At 38.0% G+C, this 22,202-nt stretch overlaps 2 protein-coding genes across 2 annotated transcripts in view; one reads left to right on the top strand and one right to left on the bottom strand.

Annotated features, from left to right (window-relative positions):
• LOC124282770 (WD repeat-containing protein 3-like) overlaps window positions 1-10,230 on the bottom strand; it is a 44,760-nt gene extending 34,530 nt beyond the window's left edge. The window contains 8 exon segments of the mRNA XM_046718797.1: window positions 2,178-2,277; window positions 3,268-3,365; window positions 3,852-3,947; window positions 4,762-4,840; window positions 5,284-5,402; window positions 6,769-6,978; window positions 9,149-9,330; window positions 10,113-10,230. Coding sequence (XP_046574753.1) covers window positions 2,178-2,277; window positions 3,268-3,365; window positions 3,852-3,947; window positions 4,762-4,840; window positions 5,284-5,402; window positions 6,769-6,978; window positions 9,149-9,319 — 873 coding nt within the window. The 5' untranslated portion in view covers window positions 9,320-9,330; window positions 10,113-10,230.
• Window positions 10,231-18,610: 8,380 nt separating this feature from the next.
• The window catches only part of LOC124282784 (protein dopey-1-like), a 47,799-nt gene continuing 44,207 nt past the window's right edge, over window positions 18,611-22,202 (top strand). The window contains 1 exon segment of the mRNA XM_046718815.1: window positions 18,611-18,701. Within this exon segment, the coding sequence (XP_046574771.1) occupies window positions 18,695-18,701 (7 nt within the window). The 5' untranslated portion in view covers window positions 18,611-18,694.

The following is a 22,202-nucleotide window of genomic DNA, read 5'->3' as shown; positions in this document are numbered from 1 at the left end:
GAGAAGAGGTGAGCTGATGTAGCTGAAGCACAAAGCTTGTACACGAAGAAAGGCATCAATTGCTAACCCTGACTAGTGTTCCCCTAGGATTCAGAAAGGGCAGGGTAAATTAAACAAAAAGGGCACTTCATAATCTAAAAGGGCACTTTGGTGAGGATTATTGAAAAATAACAATAACAAAATGTATATGAAGTCAAATGCTCTTATAATTTTATTTCTAAAGTTCATTTATTACTCTTCTCATTTTGTATTTTAAGATCAAAATTTGGAAAAAGCATTTCCAGACATTAACCTGTTGTCACATTTGTTTACAATTTCACAAAACACGCAAAACAACAATTTACAGTCTTCTTTTCTTTCTTGCCAAGCATCTGTTAACAACTTTTTTCAAGTCAATGTCTGAAACTGACGATGCATTCAGGCTAATCATGAGAAGTCCATTGCAATTTTGAACACTGAGTCTGTTTCTATAATCTGTCACAATCAGTTTCACTTTTGAGAACACTCTCTCAACTTCAGAAGTGGACAATCACAGTTGCATGAATGGACAGTAATTGAACAATGTTTGGATTCAAGTTTCCAAGTTGAGGCTTGAGTCTTCAAAATGGTGGAGGGTGAACTGGTGTCAAGCTCCTTTACTTGACTCCACTCAATCTGTGTTTGGTCGACATTAAGTCCATTTCTGCCCTTGGTGTTCCACTTAGAACATAATGAACAAAACATCATTCCCTTCTTTTTGTCATCTTCTGAGTTCCCCCGACCAGGGACGGTTTTGTTGCCACTTTGTGTCAAATGCAGTCTTGTGACCACCATCTTTCTTCTGTGTTGGAATAACTGACTCTGTCTCGTGCCCTTGAATTTTCATAGGAAACTACCTCTGACTCCCGTCCGGTCTGAAAAAAAAAAAAATTACAAAGTTCATATACCATATTCAAAATATTCTTAGATATTAAATTTGCAATCATAATTATTAAAACAAAAATATCACACAATAATACACCTGAACGTAAGTATCTACTGTGGAGAGCCTCGACAAGGGTGTGGCTTCCCATTGTTTGAAATCGTAAAATAGTTTTACGCCTTCAAGACTTACATTTTTATGAAATCGACAGTAAACACTAAAAACAAGGCTACCAAGTGAAGCTGTTATGCAAGCTGTATTAACTATTTCATTTCCCAGGACAAACAACAAAATAATTCAAGATCAATTTCAAATTGCCGATGGATTCAAAATGGCGGATATTTTCGAGTTTCAGATTTCACCTAAACAGCACAGTCACATGAATATCGGTCCCCAAACGCATGCAAAATACATTCCATGTAGTTCACACATCGTTGTCTTTAATAAATGAAGGTCTTATTTGAAAGGCATGTGAAATTGAAAGGGAAATCAACGGCCTAAAAAATCACGAACTTAGAGGCACATACCTGTTAGGAGCGAAGAAATCTATTAGTCGGCGACACTTCCTTGCTTCAACCTTCACCTTCTTCTCTTTTCCATTTGATTCTTTCCTTGGTAGGCATTGTGATTAAGAAAAGCGAACTAAACACATTTGACTTCGCATGGTTTAAATGCCAATTTCCTAATCATTATCAAAACAATTTGGCGTCTCCTTGAAAGGGAGAGAACTCCGTCCTTAATAAAATCGAAAAATACACACGGGTTGTTGTAAAATCAAGCACAGCTGGAAAAAACTGGGATTGAGGCGAAAAGGGCAGGGCAAAACAAAAAGGGCCGCGACAGTTTCCTATGCCCACTACTGACAACCCCGTGTCCCCACTGCACCTGTGTCTGCCGATCAGGGATCGTCCTGAACTGCCATCTCTGCGCCCACACAAGAAAAGGACTTAACACATGAGGTCAGTCCTCATCGGATCGATGGACGACCAAGTATGCTGCACTCAGAATAAGCTAGCTAGGAATATGCTGTCCAAAATTAATTTAATCTGGATAATTTGGCGAATCATCTGGGAATCAAACCCATTATCAGCAGATCCTGGGTCTCCCAGGGGACACAATTCAGGGAATCATGGCACTTTAGACAACTGAATCAGTCAGAGGCTTAGTAACCATTTTTGTTTCTGGTTGGCACAATGCACGGATCATGCTTTATGTCATCAAATGTGCTAAAACTGCACATTCATCAATCAAGAACTGGATAAAGTAAGTTACTCACATGACAGACCAGTACACTTTCTGATTCATCAGTTACCATGGATACCACTCTGTCTCTGCCCGATCGCATCACCGATCCAACTTTAGTGCACTTGAGGATGCTCTGTCAAACCAAAAGTAACCATGGTAACCATGTCATGATACACTCAAACATTCTGCTCTTTACATACAAAGAATGTCTTCTTGTAATTCAAAACAACATTCCAGCTTCAAGTAGGCGGACTTGAAGCAGTCAAGTCTGATGACACACTTATTTGCCCCCAAACCTTCACTACTTCCTATTTCTGGATGGTTCTTAGGTTTCATTCCGACATCGTGCCCTATGAATTGGGCTCAGAATGGAGCCATGTTGGAGAACATGTCTAGGGTATTTAGCTGACAGAATGGATACAATACCAGGGTTAAAGGAGGATGGGTTAAAGGTTTACACGGTAGTCAGCTGTTAAAGGGGAACTTGGTGCAAATCATATTCAATATATCCCTAACCCATTTTAGTTTGCTTAATCAATTTTCCAAAACAAATCAACCTATCAGCTACTTGGGACCCTAATCATTTGGACACATGTGACAACAAAATAAAAAATGTGACAATGTAGCAGTTTAACATACAACACTAGGTGCAATACTTAGTTAGATCTAGACAGGGCATTGGCCTGGAAATTGTGGAGTGCGAGTGAGTGAGTGAGTGACTGAGTAAGTGAGGTGGCGGTATGTCAATAATCGAGTCTGGACCAGACAATCCAGTGATCAACAGCATGAGCATCAATCTATGCAATTGGGATACAATGACATGTGTCAACAATGTCAGTGAGGCTGACCACCCGATCCTGTTAATCGCCTCTTACGACAAGCATGAGTTACTGAAGATCAATTCTAACCCAGACTTTACAGGTTGTGGAGCAGGAATTGGCCATTGTGACCACACAATCACCATCGTATCCTTGCTGTCCACGCACTTGGAGAGTTAACACTATGAACATTGCGATCCACGACCCATTAACAGAGTAGCCAACAGCAACACAACCATGAATGGAACCGAACTCGACACACACCTCGTTGCCATACATCATTTATCGGAATAAGCTGCTTACCAGTTCATTTTCTTCCTCCTCCTCTCCTCATCTTCTTCATCTTCACTTGTGTCCAGCTTCAACTTCTTCCCTGGACTCTCAGCAGCATCTGCAGCATCCTGTAAAATAGACATATCGACCATTTCACCACATTTCTCATGCAGGGGTTGAAATAACCCATTGCCCGATGTCCCAGTCCAGTGTTTATTTCTGTCGGGCAAGCAAATTTGTATATCACGCTGTAGCCGTGTCCTGTTGACTTTCCAATGTTAATTATGTTGTTTATTTAAAAATGAACAAGAAAAATCGGCCGGTATAGTGGGAAAATTATCAGGGCAAGTGATTTTACATGTGCCACTCTACCGGAGTACACTAGCAATTTTAAAAATATTTCCACCCCTGTCATGACCACGTAATCCTATTCTTAAATCTGAAAATCTTTTTTTAAATTGACAAAATATTCTTAACGCTGCAGGATACTTCCTTTCTCATTATTTACACTAAGATAAAGGATCTTTGTCAATAAAGTTTGGAGTCTGATGAAAAATTATTTACATTCAATAAAGATTTCATCTATATTTCCCTATTATTTCATGACCACCCACCTGCTCTTTAAAGGTGATGTCCCACACCCTTAGCTCGCTGTCAGAAGAGCCTGTCACCAGACGATGGTCATTTTTCAACAGAACAAAGTCGTACACCTGGAAACCACATAAACAGGTCAATTTAATATTTCATGACAGTCTGTAAATGATCAAGTCTGAACCAGACAATCCTGTGACTGTTATCTCGAGCATTAATCTACACAATTTGGAGACAATGACATGCATCAACCCAATCAGCAAGCCTGACCAATCAATCATATCAGTCAACTCTTACAACAAGCATGGGTTGCTGAAGGCCAATTCTAACCTGGACCTAAACATGTTGGGATTTGTCAGTACTTTCAACAATAATTCAGAGATATCACAACAATATTCCAGAAATGGGCTTCACACAGTGTACCCATGTAGGGAACCGAAAGCGGGGCCTTGGCGAGTAGATCGAACGCTTTGACCACTAGGTTACCCCACCGCCCCTTACACAACATGAAAGTTTACTTTGGCAGAAAAGCCAAACACAACACAAGTCTTAGATGTTCAATGAAACCTACATACTTGGGTACACAATCAGTTCTGAAGGATACGACACAGCTAAAAGCTCTGATCCAATTGGATAATGTCATCTGGGTCAGTGTAGTACATCCATATCCCAATAATGTACTTCAAATGAGCTTTACATGTCAGTACAGCTTGACCTACGTACATGCTTATGTAAAATAACAGATGCCAAGACTTCAAGTGGAAAGCAAAAAGAGACATTAGCATGACCTGTTGACCACACGCTGATATGCCATTAGTGAATGTTTAGCATTTGGACATCTCAGGTAAGGATTCATCACAGTACTTCATCCAATGACTAACCACTATCAGACTGATCTGGTAAAGTCTGTTAATACAACAGACCCACTCTTACCTCACTGCGGTGTCCAACCAGCGTCTTGAAGCAATGCTGGGTGTCAAGGTCCCAAAACTTGATAAATGTATCCTTGGAACTGGATGATAAAAGTGTCCACAAATTAATAGATATAGAGGATAGGATGTATCTCAATATTTTTACAAGCATATAATTAATGTGAGGATTATTGACGTCAAACCACAAGACTGGGTTATTACGAAGAAGTGAGTGAGTGAGTGTCCAGTGAGTGAGTGAGTGAGTGAGTGATGAGTGAAGTAGTGGTGAGTCAGCAATGAGTGAGTGAGTGAGTGAATGAGTGAGTGACACAGTGTCCCTGTGTCCAGTTTTAATCAATAGCAATATTTCAGCAATATAACACCAGAAATGTGCTCCACACATTAAACCCTGTGTGGGGAATCAAACCGGTGTTCAGCATGTGTTGTGCGAAGAACCACTGACCGTCCATAGAAATGTGGTGGTGTTGCGAATCTGAACGTACTGAATATATATACTGAATCAGCAAATGTGCACAATGCCTACCTTGTGACCAGCACATTAGTTTCCTTCAGGAAGCAAACTTGGGTTATCTGCCCTTTATGACCTTTCAACCTGAACAAGCCAGACTCATTGACGATGTCCCACACAATCACATCAGTATCCTGGAAACAAAACAAAGTTCCTTGAACTTCAACAGCTCATTATTCATAAAATTTAAAAAACAACAAAAATACAACAACTTACAAATTTCAATGACAAACTGCAAACCGGCCTTAAAACTTTTTAAGATTGCTAATTATATCAGAGCTCCAGATAAGATTTAGCTCATGTGAGGGCTGTACCCACTGTATTTTTTTGGAGTGGGTATTATGAATGTTGAGTGGGTATTTCATTTTCCGTTACCCACTGCTTTCAAATATGTGCATATTTCAGTCATTTTACTCACCTAAGTATTATGTCATTGAGTAAGTTTACTAAGCAGGTATGTCCTGCCTTATGTCATACCTAATCAAAACCAACTTAAATATAATGGAAATTATTTCATAAAAAAACACTCATCCTATACTACAGTACAACACTAGTCCTATATTAACAGTACAACTTGATAGCAATCGATGTCTTTTTCATTACGCAAGCGATTTATATAAATATATTCCGTACGCATTTGTTGTAAACTTTTTGTGTATCTAACATTTTAAATGCGTAATTGGTACGCAACAATTATTTTTCAATGCAAAATTGGAAATTTTCACTCAAATTTTACCTGGATACGCAGCTTATCTGGGCCTCTGTTATATAGAAAACATTTTAAGCAAAAGTTGATAAAATAACCATGAAAATATCTCCATGAAATTTGTTCTTGCAAAATCATTACATTTCATTAGAATTGGTCTTCAGTAACCCATGCATGTAGGAAGAGGCAACTAAGAGGATCAGGTGGTCAGGCTCACCGACTTGGTTGACACATATCACTGTATCCGATTATTTACAGACCACTGCCATATAAAGAATGAGGACTAGTTTTAAGGACATACAACTTCTATATTCTATATAGGCGACGTTTAGACATAGATTCTAATGTCGTTGTCAAGCAAAGATATAGCTGGAATATTGCCGAGTGATGTGTAAAACTAAACACACTCACTCATATAAACATAAAGCATCTGATTTCATTGTACAGCGAGTCCTCAAAATACTGCTGTTATCAGTGTCCAAGGTCCCGGCCCTACATTCTTGGTAAAGAGTGTCATGCAGATTTGCATGAACTTCTACATTCCTGACACTGAGGTTCAACATAATTTTAACCAGTATTAAAGTTATTTTGGCTGAACATGCTTAATGTGAGAGAAAAGCCTCAAGTGACACAGGTTATCATTGTCACATCCTGACACTCTTAAGGGACACAACTCTGCACAGTGATTTGTTGCATCTCATGCCACCCATGCCCCTTACATCTGCTATTGAACTTGTCTTTTTGGGCACATTTCATATTACAGTACATGTTATTCAGGGCTGCATGACACCTACCCTGGCTCCTGATACAAGTCGCAGACCCTGCCGGTCATATCGTAGAGCTGTAACAGCCGACTTGTGTCCACTGAACGTTATGAGTAGGTCACCAGACGTAGGGTCGAATACGTGAATCGTTCCGTCATCGTACCCCACAGCCAGATGACGCTTATCCGGACAGCGACATATAATCGATACTTCGTGTTTGTCGCCTTTCAGAATGCTAAACTGGAAACAGAATTAATTGTTATGAGTGAGTTAATTGAGTTCCATGCCACTCTGAAATGTATTCCAGTTATATCAAAGATATCATGGCATCAGCTACATGTGGGAATTTTAAGTGAGTGAGCATGATTTTACACCGCTTTTAGCAATATTCCATCAATATCACAATGAAGGCCAGAAATGGGCCCCACACACTGTAACGACATGGTGAATTGAACCCAGATATTCAGAGAGGTGACAAACGGATGCTTCAAACCACAAGGCCCCCATTGATGAAGGTGTCAGACATTTACAACTTTAATGAAACCCTCTGGTATGGTACTGACAAACCCCAAAAACTGATTCTGGTGAAGAGAGACTCACACAAACAATTAGTGTTGGGAATCGGAAACCAAATCCACTATCGATTATCGGAGGATTGTGGTGAAAGATTATCGATTATAATCGAAATATATACATTTTTAATGTAATCACCAATTCTAAGGGTTTTACCCCAGTTTTTTTCTAATTAATGATTTTTATAACTAATACTGTCATGCAATGAAATGCACGCATCAAAGAAAGACACTGAACTGTAATTGAACAATAAAAGTGGTTAAAATTTTAAAATGCGCACAGCTTAACGCTGTTGAGCATGTTTGTTCATGAATATTTGTCAAATTTAATTGTTTGTTTACTTCATTCAGGTGTGTTATACTAAAACGACAAAATTCTGATTAACTGAAAATGTCATTTACAATTGATAATATTTTTAATCCTTCTTTCGATTGATTTTAGATCATTAGAACACCACTACAAACAATCATAGGGACACACCCATGTTTGAGGCAAGTACATTTCTAACATCATGATAATGGGGGAATTTTGACCCATCCAAAAGAAACTGTTTAGGCAAACTATTTGGCTAAACCCCAACAGCTTCAGTCTAAGTAAACTTAGGCTCAGTATTATTTGTTACACTGCTATACCGAATATAACAAACCTTTGTAGAAGTAGAAGAACCCTAACCCTGACTGCAACAGCTTCAACATAAAGGAATACTTGTGCAATGACCATGTGACCTGATCTTCAACTGGTCTTGGAAGTTATTCCAGGTCGGAATACCTCCCTAGTTTCTCATTACTGTTGTAAAAGGATTAAAATCAGGATTGGATGATCAGAGAGTGAGTTGGTATATTGTGCATGATTGTACCCTGAAGTGAATTGTTGCTGACACTTTGGTTTGCATGGTCCATTTTTAATAACTATACTGACTGCAGTAGTGGAGCTGGTATATTAGGGCTGAACACGGGTCCATACCGACTGCAGTGGTATAGGGCTGAAAGCAGCTAGACCGTTTGTTATTTTGTTTTCGGTTTGGTACACCAATATTCACTTTGAAAATATGGTATGTTTGGTTTTGGTACCGAAAATATCAGTTACTCACCTTATGCACATTACTTTCGGAATGTCATCACAAATATTCTGTGTAATTTAATTCTAGATGACGTCTTCATGTTCATGTAGCTACCGTTTCTAACATTTCTGTGCCAAAGTGCTATTGTCAACAACTCATGCTAATTCGATTGGATGAACGAGTTCGTGTACAGGCACTTTAGTTTGGGCCCCAATTCCATGAAGATTTCTTATCGGAACTTAATTTTCATTGCTAATGAACCAAACTGAAATGTTCCGAACAGAGAGCTGTGTACCGCAATACGTACTGTTGCACCCCTATGGAATATTGTTAACTGTTGCATAAAAAATTCCCTAACCCATTACTAAATACAGCTCACTATGACAGAGAGAGCTTCAACATTTGGTAATTGGCTCTCATTAAATCCAATTCCATTCACAATGGTGACAGTGGGGTTGCCTTGTGGTTAAAGCTTTGGCTCGTCCCGTCGAAGACCTGAATTCGATTCCCGAAATGGGTACAATTTGTGAAGCCCATTTCTGGTGATTCCCCGTGAATATATACCTGGAATATTGCTAAAAGAGGTGTACTAAACCTCACTCTTTCACTCACAATCCCACCATTTTATGTCATTGTGACCACTAAATCTGTGATAAAGTCAACTTAAAGGAAGCTTTATACAAACCGAAGGTCAAAGATACTTTGTCTGCTACATAACAAATGTCAGTTTATTCCACTTTTGTTTAACACTTTGAATCAAGCAGAATAATGGGATACCTTCTCTCCTGTGCGTAGATCCCAAATAAGGACATTCTCACAGGCTCCAACTGCACAATACTTTCCTCTAGTTCCTCGGATGTCAAGAAATACAAGGTTAGATTTCTGACTTCCTACAATACCAAACACAGCACTAGGTTGATATCGCAGATACTGCTTGGTCAAACCCATGATCGACTTATCTGAAAAAGACAACAATTATTTGAATGTAAATAAACACCTATTCTGGCATGTTTACTAGCCGACTGCATGTTCACAACTGAAAATGTTTCTAAAGATATGTGGGCTAGTTGTCTAATATGGGTCATCTGAAAAACATTTTATCTTGACAACAATTATTTGAATGTAAATAACACCTATTCTGGCATGTTTACTAGCCGACTGCATGTTCACAACTGAAAATGTTTCTAAAGATATGTGGGCAAGTTGTCTAATATGGGTCAAACAATATTAACATGATTCAAACTTGGGAGTGATTATTTACATAAACACTGCAACGTCATCAAAAGACAACATGTTTTAAACTTCAGGAAACAGCTGTGAACATCAAAACATAAATACTTATGTAAAAACAAAGTATCTATGCTTCACATAAACTAATTCAGCCAGCTAAATGTCTTGTTCCTACAAGACGTTAAGCTGGCTGAACTGCACATGAACATGATAAAATGAGTTAAATGTTATGTTATTGAAAATGTTAAACATGCATGTATATATGCATCATATAAATGATGACATATTCTGAAAGTGACTTTTTATCTTGAAGTGTTACTAGTGTATCGATAAGGGAAAAGGGGAAAAAGAGCGTGTAGTTTACAAGTTGGTAGAGTCCAGGGAAAAAAGAGCGTGTAGTTTACAAGTTGGTAGAGTCCGTAAAGTGCGCCCGGTAAAGTGCAGTACTCCCCAGGCTAGCGTCTATGTAGCTTGGTTGTCTTATAATAATAATATAAGCAATAATAGTCACCTGTTAGCAGTTAGGTCGTTTTCCATGGTGCCTTACTGAATGTGGATGATTACAGCGGAAGCACGTGTTTTCTTGCGCATGGCTTGCCAGGCTCCTTGCCACGATGTGTGAGGCAACGGCCCCGCGCAGAGTTAAATCTGGGAACATTATTTTTCCCACATCACTTTCGAAAGAGAATTCCTTTCTCCTCAAAATGGAACTAAAGATCTTCGCAGTATATTTGTACTAAAAAAAATCATTACTTAATTTGACACTAAAAGTTATTTAAAACAAAAGAAATGACAGATATGTTCGGATTTTTGTTTTATTTTATTTTGTTTTTCTAAATAAAAACGAATTTTACTGTGTGTGGCTTAAAAGATATTCAGTAATAAATGACTCGGAGGTAAATAAGAATCGGGCTGTTTTACGATCATTTGAACCATATTAAAATTCTTCTCGACATGACGAAGATGTAGCCTATAGCGACGATGTAGCAGATCGCTCTCCTTATATACCCATCGATATTTATTGAAAGGTGAAGAGCTCTTGGCTTGACTGTAGAAGTTTCTCTCAAAAGGGATACTTATTACCAAGTTTCAAATTTAAGGATTTTTGAGTCAGTGTCAATTAATTATCATTTCTTTCAATGAAGTAGGATTGATCAACAGTTTTCGAATGTATAGTATTCCCAGAAATTATTGAGAAAGTTGTTTCGGCAAATATCTAATACATTTGTATATACATGTATAGAAACTATAGAAGTGTTACTTAAATGAATATATTCAGATATGATTCTCTTACAGTCTATAAGTGTCAATTCAGTACTTTGTGAGACCTCCTTGCCCTACAATACACGACTGAATACGCCTAGGTACATTACCGTTCAAAGTTTGTAGGAAATGTATCCCTATGTTCGACCACTTCTTTCTTCATATCCCCAATATTTCTAAGTTCTTTTTGGTTTATTCTGTCCTTAATTAGTCCCCATACATTCTCAATAGGGTTAAGATCTGAGCTGTAGCTGGGCCAGTCTAAAACTCGAACAGTTTCGTCTGACAACCACTGTTTTGTGTAGTCCGCAGTGTGGTTTTGGTTGTTATCATACTGGAAAATCCTATTATCGTCATACAGTTTTCGGGCCGTTGGAAGGAGGTGACTCCTTCGTCTTGTTTTTTCAATTTCCAGTGAAAATAAACAACGGCGTCACTCCCACCCTACACGTAGTGTGCGAAATAGCCACTGTCCCGCTAGCCCGTGGCTTGTTAAAAATCCAGTCGGGCCAGTAAATCTCCAAGTCACTGGCCCGACTGGCTAGTGAACTTTCGTGGGGTCATTTTTGTAATATATCACTCTCTCCGACTTGTTAAGTTATAATGCACTTTTAAATCATGGAAGATTATGACCTGATAAATGATGGTATTTTAACCATTTTGTAATCTTTTGCTTAGTTTCTACATTCAAATATCGGGTTAGTGAATTATTTTGTGGGCTAGTATAAGGGTAATGCTATTTTTGAGGGCATTATCATTTGCAGAAGCCCGAGGTCTTCCATTAACTGCCCGACGAAGGAGGGCAGTTGATAAAGACCGAGGGCTTCTGCAAATGATAATGCCCTTAGAAATAGCATTACCGTTATTATTGCTAAAATACATGGAATTTGTGTTGAAAAGAAAAAGGAAACAATGAAGGAATTTGACTGTAAGTTTACCCAAATCAACTTCTGACGGGCTTGACTGCCCGAATGCAATTACGTCATCGAACAATTCAAGTGACGTCACAACAGAAAGTGACGATATTCGACCTTGGCCTTTGACAAGACCATAGCCTGCAACATGTCAAGCTATGACAGTGTTCGGTTTTGGTCCATCAACAGTCTTGATAGTGCAATTGTTAAGGTTAGCACCAACAAGAAAGCCAATATGACCGCTATTTAAAGCGGGAATTTGGGTTGCTTTGACTTGTTTGACCCAGAATATCTGCCAGTCGAAAGCCACTAATGTCGAACTATGACGTCACTTGACAACAGAACTGATAGTGGCCCGTCGTTAAGGTTGAGCGGTCCAATATCATTTGCAGCGGACCGCAAATTTCTGATAACAGGAGGGCCGTTTCATGATAATTCCATTTATCATCCAAAACTGTGTTCCACAGGAGATATCGCTTGTGTGAGATCAAACGATATCTCCTAGGAGATATCGTTTTGACAGTAGATTTTGTACAATGCCCTGACAATGCTATGACGTCATGTACTTGATGACGTCACAATGCTATGACATCGCTGCACTGCAAGTCTAATGGCAGTACCATGTTCAGAGATGTACATTTTTCATTGAAAATTAATGAAGAGTGATTTTGGATGATAAATAGAATCTCACCCTCGTGTCTTCTGATATCAAATATATCAACACTCGTTGATAAAGTAAAAATATCCTCGGCAAGCCTCGGATATTTGTAACTTTATCAACTCGTGTTGATATAATTGATATCAGAAGACACTTGGGTGAGATTCTCTATGTATTTTAGCTATAATAACTAGTAACTTGCAGGCATAGCTATAGCCCGACTGGCATACTAAATTTGTAAACTATTTCGCACACTGACCCCACATGTGAAATTTCGGGCTATGTTTTGGGCGTTGGTAGATAGGTTTCATGGTATCTTTTGTCCACATTTTCAAATATTTCGGAAAAAGCCAGACAGAACTTTCATCAGAAAAGAAACATTATCCCAATCTTGATTTCGTGATCCCTACACCAGTTTAAACGTCTTTCTTTTTGTGCATCTTTCATCAATGGTGAGGGAATTCCGCGCTTTTTCACCCAGTCAAGTCTTTGTAATTCTTGTCTATGGGTTTCATTACGTAGCTGAGGACTTCCTCTATTAATCATCTCATTTCTGATATTCTCAACGCTTTTCAATGTATTCCCTACTCACAATCTGACCAAGTCGCTGAACTTCCTTGGCCTCTCTGCCCCTGTCTTATTCTCAGTCCCAACTCCTGACTGAATATTCTTCAAAGTTCTGTATACTTTAGACAGAGGAATGTCATGTCTACCAGCTAACTCTTTTGCCTTAGTCACACCCCTTTCAAAATCATCTAGAACCAGCTTTCGTTTCTCCTCTGCTGTCAAATCTGCCATGTCAACAAAGGAAGCTGTCTGCTTCACCAGGGGAGATAACTCTTGATGTAGTAAGGTACATTCTAAAGCCTACAAGAGTTACCTCCCATATTGAGTACCTAACTACATATGTACTAGTACATTGTACATTGCGGACAACCGGATTTCCATAGCTTTCTTTCCCCACATGCATGGGTACAATGTGTGAAGCCCATTTCTGATATCTCCCATTGTGATATTGCTGGAATATTGCTAAAAGCAATGTAAAACCATACTCACTCATCTGCTCATACGATGTAATGAGAACGATCTCTGTTGATCTATGTTTTGGGACAGATTTCTGCAGCTTTTGAGTTTTTCTGTGAAGAAGTTGGGATATTTGGTTAAGAAGATTTATACTTCACCAAACAATATTTAATGAGGAATTGGTGGTCTCAGAGGTATGAGTGGTAATAACCTGTTTCAAGCTGATAGTCAAGGTATATGATGATGATTTTTATGGCGAAGCATGTACAACGGTAATGACCCCTAAAATTGATGTACAAAGTTAGTGATCCCCCTGCATGTCATGTACAAAATCAATTACATCCCCACCCTCATATCCCAAAGCATAATTTTAAAATATTTTTTGTACAAAATTGCTGACCCCCTAGAACATGTGTACAAATTGATGACCCCCACCTCTCCAGAACAAAATGGGTCCCCCAATAAAATCATCATCACCCCGCCCCCATCACCCAGCCTTAAATTATGAACGGTCTCTTATTATTTCGTTCGCAATTATGCACGGTGAATATTATCATGTGTGTATCATTCGTACTTCATTATTATCTGAGGGTCAGAAGCAATAACTGAAAACCTTAATTAATAACTGAAATAAAAAGTTATTTAAACTTTGTTACAGGAGACTTACTCGATCGTCGTGTCTAAGGTTTGCACAAACACTCCGTGTTCGTTTCATGATTTCGTCAATTTTAATATTGGGAATATTTCGTTTCGTTTTATATCTCCCGTTCTAGATAAAATATTTTCTAAACACAAAAATCAGTAATATGCTTCCTTTTTCAGGACGCATTTTTCGAAAGGTCATTTAAATATATATTTTATGACTGATGTTATTTAACTGGTAGTTTTATTTGTTTGGGAGGACAAGTTGTCTTTGAGTGCGAACCTAATGTTTTTGACTGCGTGAGTATGGTTCGATTTTCACTCGTGGCTATGCGTCAAATATGACTTGTTTACGATATTTAGATCAAGGAATCTTAAACCCTTTCTCACGCGATTTGGTAAGAATGGAACCTACCAGATGTGTTGCTCACTAGTGTAGAACTATCCATCTCGTGGAAGAAGAATGAGCAAGATATTCCAATTCAACGGAGCTCTGTAATCAGGTAATGTCAGTGAAATAATGAAATATGCAAATCAAAACATATGATTGATATTTGCAACGTGATTTCAAGTATGGCGTGATATTTACAGGTGTTGTGTGATTCGTAATACGTGATGTATGTATATATATTTAATCAAAGTATGGAGTTAATCGAACTGAAACTGCATGTTTATATAATTAGTTAAAGGGACATGCTCCATGTTTATTCATAGCAACATCGTCACTCTGTTATTACAGAAGGCGTACATAGATTAAACTTTGATTATCGTATGATTTATTTCATGCTGTATTTGCTGAAATGTTAAAGCAAATTAAAGCACCATTTAGTGGCTCCTGACAAACTTCTGAACTAATCTGTTAGTAATCTCTCAAACACCCCCTATAAAAACCACAATTTTATGTGACTTTTCTTGTGTGTATTATTGTCATATCTTGGCTTTTCAAAGGCTCAGGAAAATCTGTTGTTTCTCTGCTAATCACTCAAACAACTATACTACAAGTCAATAACTTATGAAAGACTATATCTTTTAACACAAGTCATCATCTGAGTATGTGCAATGTCTGTTTCATGAACACATTTCATTATACATGTACCATGAACATGATGAATATACACTACTGTCAAAAAGCGTATGACCTTCAAAAACATATTATAATCCAACAACATTGTATTGGGTTTGGGAGTACTGCACTTTACTTAGCTTACAATATATAGTTTTATGGATATAAAATATTGAAGGCAGGTTTTAGAGAGGTGCTTGAGTGGAAAGTTGGTTGTTGGTTCATTTGTTGCTCTCAGCAATATTCCAGCTATATGGCACCTAGCCCAGCAATGTTCAAATATGGCACTCAAATAATCGAGTCTGGGCCAGACAATCCGGTGATTAACATCATGAGCATCGTTCTACGCAATTGGGATACGATGACAAGCATGTGGTAAGGGATGGGATCAGGATTACACAATGTGTAAGGCCCATTTCTTGTGCCCCCGCCGTGATATTGCTGGAATATAGCTTAAAGCGTCGTAATACTAAACTCACTCACCAGATTATTTCATCCATATCACAAAATAGTGTTCAATTTGCGTCATGGTATGGTAAATATTGAAAGGGCATGAATGAAATATTTTCAGTGTGCCCTGGTTGCATGACTAAAATTATAAAAATCATACTCACCATGATTCATTTAAAAAGAAAATACAATACATTTGACCAACTCAGATGATTCAAAACCTATTGTTGCACCCATGAAAATGTTGATCAATGGCACTCTCAATCTCACAAATTAACGTGATTAACATGGGCCATTATGAATGCAGTGTGCCTATCAGGAAAACATGTTTTGGATGATAACATAGTTTGTGGGTTAGTTTATGGTTCCAGTGAAATGGAACTAATCCTGCAGTCATGATACTGATAGTGTTCAGAAAATCCAGCTCTCATGTTTACCGGTTTACAGGATGTTTACTGATTACAAATTGAGATGACATAGTTGTTGTGATGTTCTAAGTTTGATTGGATCATCAAAAGGTATGGGCACAATTATTATCACAAAGACACACCCAAAATTAACTGTCTGGTGCCCTATGGCACCCTTTGAAAAGGATGCATTTCTATTTATATTATAAGCATGATAAACAAAAGAAAAACATAATAAAATGTGACCCATATCAACACAATCGATGCAAGGGGATATATACTGTGTGGTGTTGAAGTCAACTGTATTTTTAACTCTCAGTTTGGAACAAGTGGTTAGAATAAAGGAAATCCTTATCATGTTTATGTACTTCCCAGTTCTTTCGATGGTAATCATAATCATGAGAGTCTATCAGAGGCCCAGATAAGCTGCGTATCCGGGTAAAATACGCATAGAAAATTTCCAATTACGCATTGAAAATAATTGTTGTGTACCAATTACGCATTTAAAATTTTAGATACGCAAAATGTTTAAAACAAATGCGTACAGAATATATTTATAAAAATCGCTTGCGTTATGAAAAAAACATCGATTGCTATCAAGTTGTACTGTTAGTATAGGACTAGTGTTGTACTGTCAGTAAATGATAAGGGATTTTTTTATGAAATCATTTCCATTATATTTAAGTTGGTTTTGATTAGGTATGACATAAGGCAGAACATACCTGCTTAGTAAACTTTCTCAATGACATATAGTTAGGTGAGTAAAATGACTGAAATACGCACATATTTGAAAGCAGTGGGTAATAGAAAATGAAATACCCACTCAACATTTATAATACCCACTCCAAAAAAGTACAGTTGGTACAGTACCCACGAGCTCTGAGCTATATATCTAGGTTGATTTTGTCTAAGTCAGGCCCTTAAAGACCTAAAGATCTGGGGCCATATGCACAAAGTAATTTTAGCGCTATGACCATCTGACTATGTGTTACTTTATATACTCATATGGGACTTAACATCTTGTGCTAGGATAGTTTTTAGCAAATGTACCATTGGTTGTGTTCAACAAAGTGATTATCACACTGAGGTGATCAGAACTTCAATTCTTTAACATTGGCTTACAATTGCCGTAGCGCTAATAACGCTTTGTTGGACGGGGCCCAAGGGCTCTTCTCCACAAAATCAACTTAGGACAGTGACTATCATACATGTATGCTAAGAATGAGAGTTAGACAAGTCATAGGTCAGCGAAACAAAGTGGAATAAGACCCAGATAATCATCATTGAATTGTCTCGTCATCAGGATCACATGACCAGAATGTGTGTGGAGAAATGGTTTGTTTGTTGTTCACCATCACACTCTGCAATATTCCAGCTGTGTAACACCAATCGTAAGCAAAGTATAGTGTTACATTATGGATGCTTTGTGGTAATCCTATGGATGCTTTGTGGATAGCACTACGCCAATCGTAAGCATAGTATAGTGTTACATTAGGTCGTAATCCTACGGATGCTTTGTGGATAGCACTACGCCAATCGTAAGCATAGTATAGTGTTACATTAGGTCGTAATCCTACGGATGCTTTGTGGATAGCACTACGCCAATCGTAAGCATAGTATAGTGTTACATTAGGTCGTAATCCTACGGATGCTTTGTGAATAGCACTATGCCAATCGTAAGCATAGTATAGAGTTACATTAGGTCATAATCATACGGGTGCCTTGTGGATAGCACTATGCCATCCGTAAGCATAGTATAGAGTAACATTAACTTATATAGTGGTAACCCTACAGATGCTTTGTGGATAGCAGTGATTGGCATGATGAGCAGTGGTCCTCCAAATGTAAACATAGTTATAGTGACAACATGCATAGTCAACCAATCGTAACCAACGCATCAACCTGATCAAATCCAAGTCTTTGTGGAAGAACTTCATGCATTTGACCACCTGAACTATTTGATTACTTCTTTCGACAGCTGTGTGTTGCTGGGTACCTATATTCTCACCAAGAATCTGTACTTAAGGGTCTATATTACCTTTTTTCCCATGTTTAGTTCAGTTATTAGTGTGAAAAGTCAATGTAATTCTTCCTCATACTTAGCCTAAATGTGTGAGTTAGTGAGTATGGTTTTGTTCCGCTTTTAGCAATATTCCAGCAATATCACAGTGGGGGACACCAGAAATGGGCTTCACACATTGTACCTATGTGGCAAATCGAACCCGGGTCTTTGACGTGACGAGCGGATGCTTCAACCATTAGGCTACGCCAACACTTCCCCCTAAATGAAAAAATGGTCTGCTATAGTTTTGCTCACAGTATATCCTAATCATGTGTTAATATTAACTGGTAATTGAAGGTTATTTTGACACCAAAATGAAACTGAAAACCTACTGAAGTTTTCTTTTACAATGCATTTTAGCATTAGCATTTCAACTGCGAGTAAACAATCTGTTACCATGGCAACGTTAATCAGATCACAGCAGTCACCAGATGTCATATTCTTCTCCTGGGTTATAACAGTGATGCAGCCACATTACTGGAAGTGGTGTAAGTTACAGGAGACAGCTAGTCATGAGTTCACTGCTTTCAGTAGCACCAGGCAGGCAACAGGTGGCAGTATTTCTCATCATTTTCTGGTGTCGAGGATAACACACATGCTCAACCAACAACATGATGGGTAGGAGATTTACGTAACTTGTGCTTTTAGTGGAAATGACATGTAAGCGTGTTGTGCAGAATAGATACCCAATACCCATTGTTAGTTTTGTAGGTGATAAATGGTTATTTGGTGGTCACAATGGCGCCTGAACTGGATTAGTTTAGAAGTGGAGAAATCGTGACAATCTGTTGATTCTACTTCCCGAATCAACATGTTTGAGTGATTGCTTGACAAACACCATGATATCTGTACCTATTGTTAGTTTTGTATAGTTGATAAATGGTTATTTGGTGGTCACAATGGAGTCTAATGTTGATTAGTTTCGAGAAGTGGAGACATTGTGACAATCTGTTGATTCTACTTCCAGAATCAACATGTTTGGAAGTGATTGCTTGACAAACACCATGATATCTGTTGACGAATGATATACAATTTGTCTCTGATTATGTGTAATGACTGCTGTTCTATCGAGAATCTGTTGCCTTTACTTCAAGAAGCAACATATTTGAGTGTTTACTCTGAGTAACTCTGTGGCATCTTGATATGGTTGCAGGGGTGGAAATAACTTTAAAATTGCTAGTGTACTCCGGTACAGTGGCACATGTAAAATCACTTGCCCTGATAATTTTTCCACTATATCGGCCCTGATAATTTTTCCACTATACCGGCCGTTTTCTTGTTGATTTTTTATTTAAACAACATAATTACCATTGGAAAGTCAACTGGACACCGGTACAGTGTGATATACAAATTTGCTTGCCCGACAGAAAAAAACACTGGACTCGGGCGTCGGGCAATGGGTTATTTCCACCCCCGGGTTAATATATAATTTTGCTCTAATTTTGCATAATGCATTATCTGTAATTTCGTCTTTCTTTACTTGTTTACATTTTCAGTGAATTCCAGACTCAGAATTAATTGCAACAGCATTAGAGTGATATAATGGTGTAATGTTTGTCGTCATGGTGATTGAAATCGGATAATACTTAATCATGCTTTTCTGTCAGCTCATTCTGCTTTAACGGGTCCAGTGACACTCTGGGCTGATGAAAAGTAAATCAGTATGATCATTATTAGTTATTTTGTGTGTGTTGGGTGATGGCCACTGATGGGTCATTTGGTTTGGGCTCATTCATGTAATCTTGTGATGTATACCAACTGTGAAACATTTTGAATCTTGGCACAATGATAAAGCAGGTTAATCTGAAACTACCTCTGCGGTCTACTGGATAGAGTGTTTTTGTTAGAGCAGGCAGTTGTGGTTTTATCCCAGCTGGTATCATGGCAAAAGACGTTATTAGATGGTGCTTGTTGGTATCTTGCCTGGTGCTCTTCGTTAAGGACTTAAAACCATGACCATCTGCTTGGACTAGTTGGAGTCAGTTTCTGTGTCTGAGTCCATGTCTAGTTGTGGTTTGGTATCTCAGTGGCTAGCACTATATAATGGCACTTGTCCAGATTACCATATATTACCGTAGATTTAGAGAACACTGCTGGCATATATCTATGACAACACATTGTCATAATGGTATTTTTAACCTACCTTGTAACTAACAGTAGCTAAGAGCTTATTGCCATGGATTTGTCTTTGCATGTGTGGATGTGGTTTTGTTGCACTGAAAACAAGTAGTAAGCTCAAAAGAATGATGAAGCAGAGTTATATGTGTATGTTGCAGGAATTCTGCTAGCCTTGCTCCAAAGTGCACTCAAGTACAAACCAATATAATTCTAGCTACTGTGTGTTGATAAGCAAATCTAGAGAGACTGACAGTACAAAATATCTTTTGCAATAATAAAACGTTTATGAAATACTTATAACTTTTAATTTTAGTGTTAAATAATAATTACTTTACACACTTTTTAAAGTCTAGAATTTTGTGTAATTAGCATTGTATGACACGTGGACTCTTTGGATTAAACTCTTTATGTCTATTCTTTTATCATGTTTATAGGAAAAACATGTTTTCAGAAATGTTTTGTTTTACAATGGCTCAGCAGTTTAAAAGCAAATCATATGCAAGAATCCGTGTACCATATGGATGAATTATCATATGAAATACAAATATCACCATGCCTACTTGTTGATCGATCATATATAAGCATAATGAACAATGATGTCCATGTACCACATTTTGTGGCACCCACTTTCAGTAAATAATATTAAGTAAAATGTTGTTTTACTTTATTAGAAGAAAATGGAGCAGTTGCAGACTGGGAAGTCCAGGGTCCCGTTCCTCAAAGCGATCGTAGCGCTACGACAGTCGTAAGTCTATGTTAAAGTATGGGAGTTACGATCACCTTAGCGCTACGATCGCTTTCAGGAACGGGGCCCAGAGCTCCAGATAAGATTTAGCTCATGTGGGTACTGTACCCACTGTATTTTTTGGGAGTGGGTATTATGAATGTTGAGTGGGTATTTCATTTTCCGTTACCCACTGCTTTCAAATATGTGCGTATTTCAGTCATTTTACTCACCTAAGTATTATGTCATTGAGAAAGTTTACTAAGCAGGTATGTCCTGCCTTATATCATACCTAATCAAAACCAACTTAAATATAATGGAAATGATTTCATAAAAAAATCCCTTATCCTATACTGACAGTACAACACTAGTCCTATACTAACAGTACAACTTGATAGCAATCGATGTCTTTTTCATAAAGCGAGCGATTTTTATAAATATATTCCGTACCCATTTGTTTTAAACTTTTTGTGTATCTAACATTTTAAAAGCGTAATTGGTACGCAACAATTATTTTTCAATGCGTGATCGGAAATTTTCTATGCGTATTTTACCCGGATACGCAGCTTATCTGGGCCTCAGGAAGTCTTGTCTTCCAATCGCCCTCGATGCCCTCTACGAATCTTGCTCACTGCCACATTGATAATGGAATTATTATTTGGAACAGTGATTGGTCAGAGGTTACAGTTTTAGTCTTTTGTTTAGAAATTTTCCATCAACCAATCAATGATATTAATTTATTGGAACATTCGCCATTATCACTCAGTTCTAGAAGCAGAGGAAACCTATGTCTGTCGTAAGACGCGGCTAACTGGGTCAGGAATTCAGGCTCGCTGACTTTGTTGGCACATGTCATCGTATATCAATTGCGTATGTTGATGCTCGTGACGTCAATCACTGGACCAGACTTGATTATTTTCAGACCGCCCGTCATAAGGCTGGAATTTTGCTGAATGGGGCATAAAAACAGTAAACAAACAATGAAGGTGTGGCAAATGTATGTTTGGTGTAAAGGACAAATTGGTTACTAAATCATGTCATATGATCATGTTACGACATTTGTTTTTAATATTTCCTTTAAACAATTGTGTCGGGTAATGCAGATACCAGTCCTAGCATCGGTTTCATTGTATTTTATTGTTATTATAACAAGACGGTTTTCTCGTATTTAGAATTAGTACTACTGTAGTGTTGCCTGTTGTTCTTGTGGTGCAGTGTTTTAGGTTTTGATCAAGATTGTTTGTTCAGTAATTCACTTTGTCTAGTGTGTCTGTTTT

This window comes from Haliotis rubra, unplaced genomic scaffold, assembly GCF_003918875.1.
Source record: "Haliotis rubra isolate DU_JTF1 unplaced genomic scaffold, ASM391887v1 Scf303, whole genome shotgun sequence".
Classification (NCBI taxonomy): domain Eukaryota; kingdom Metazoa; phylum Mollusca; class Gastropoda; order Lepetellida; family Haliotidae; genus Haliotis; species Haliotis rubra.
This window is presented reverse-complemented; position numbering and strand designations above follow the sequence as displayed.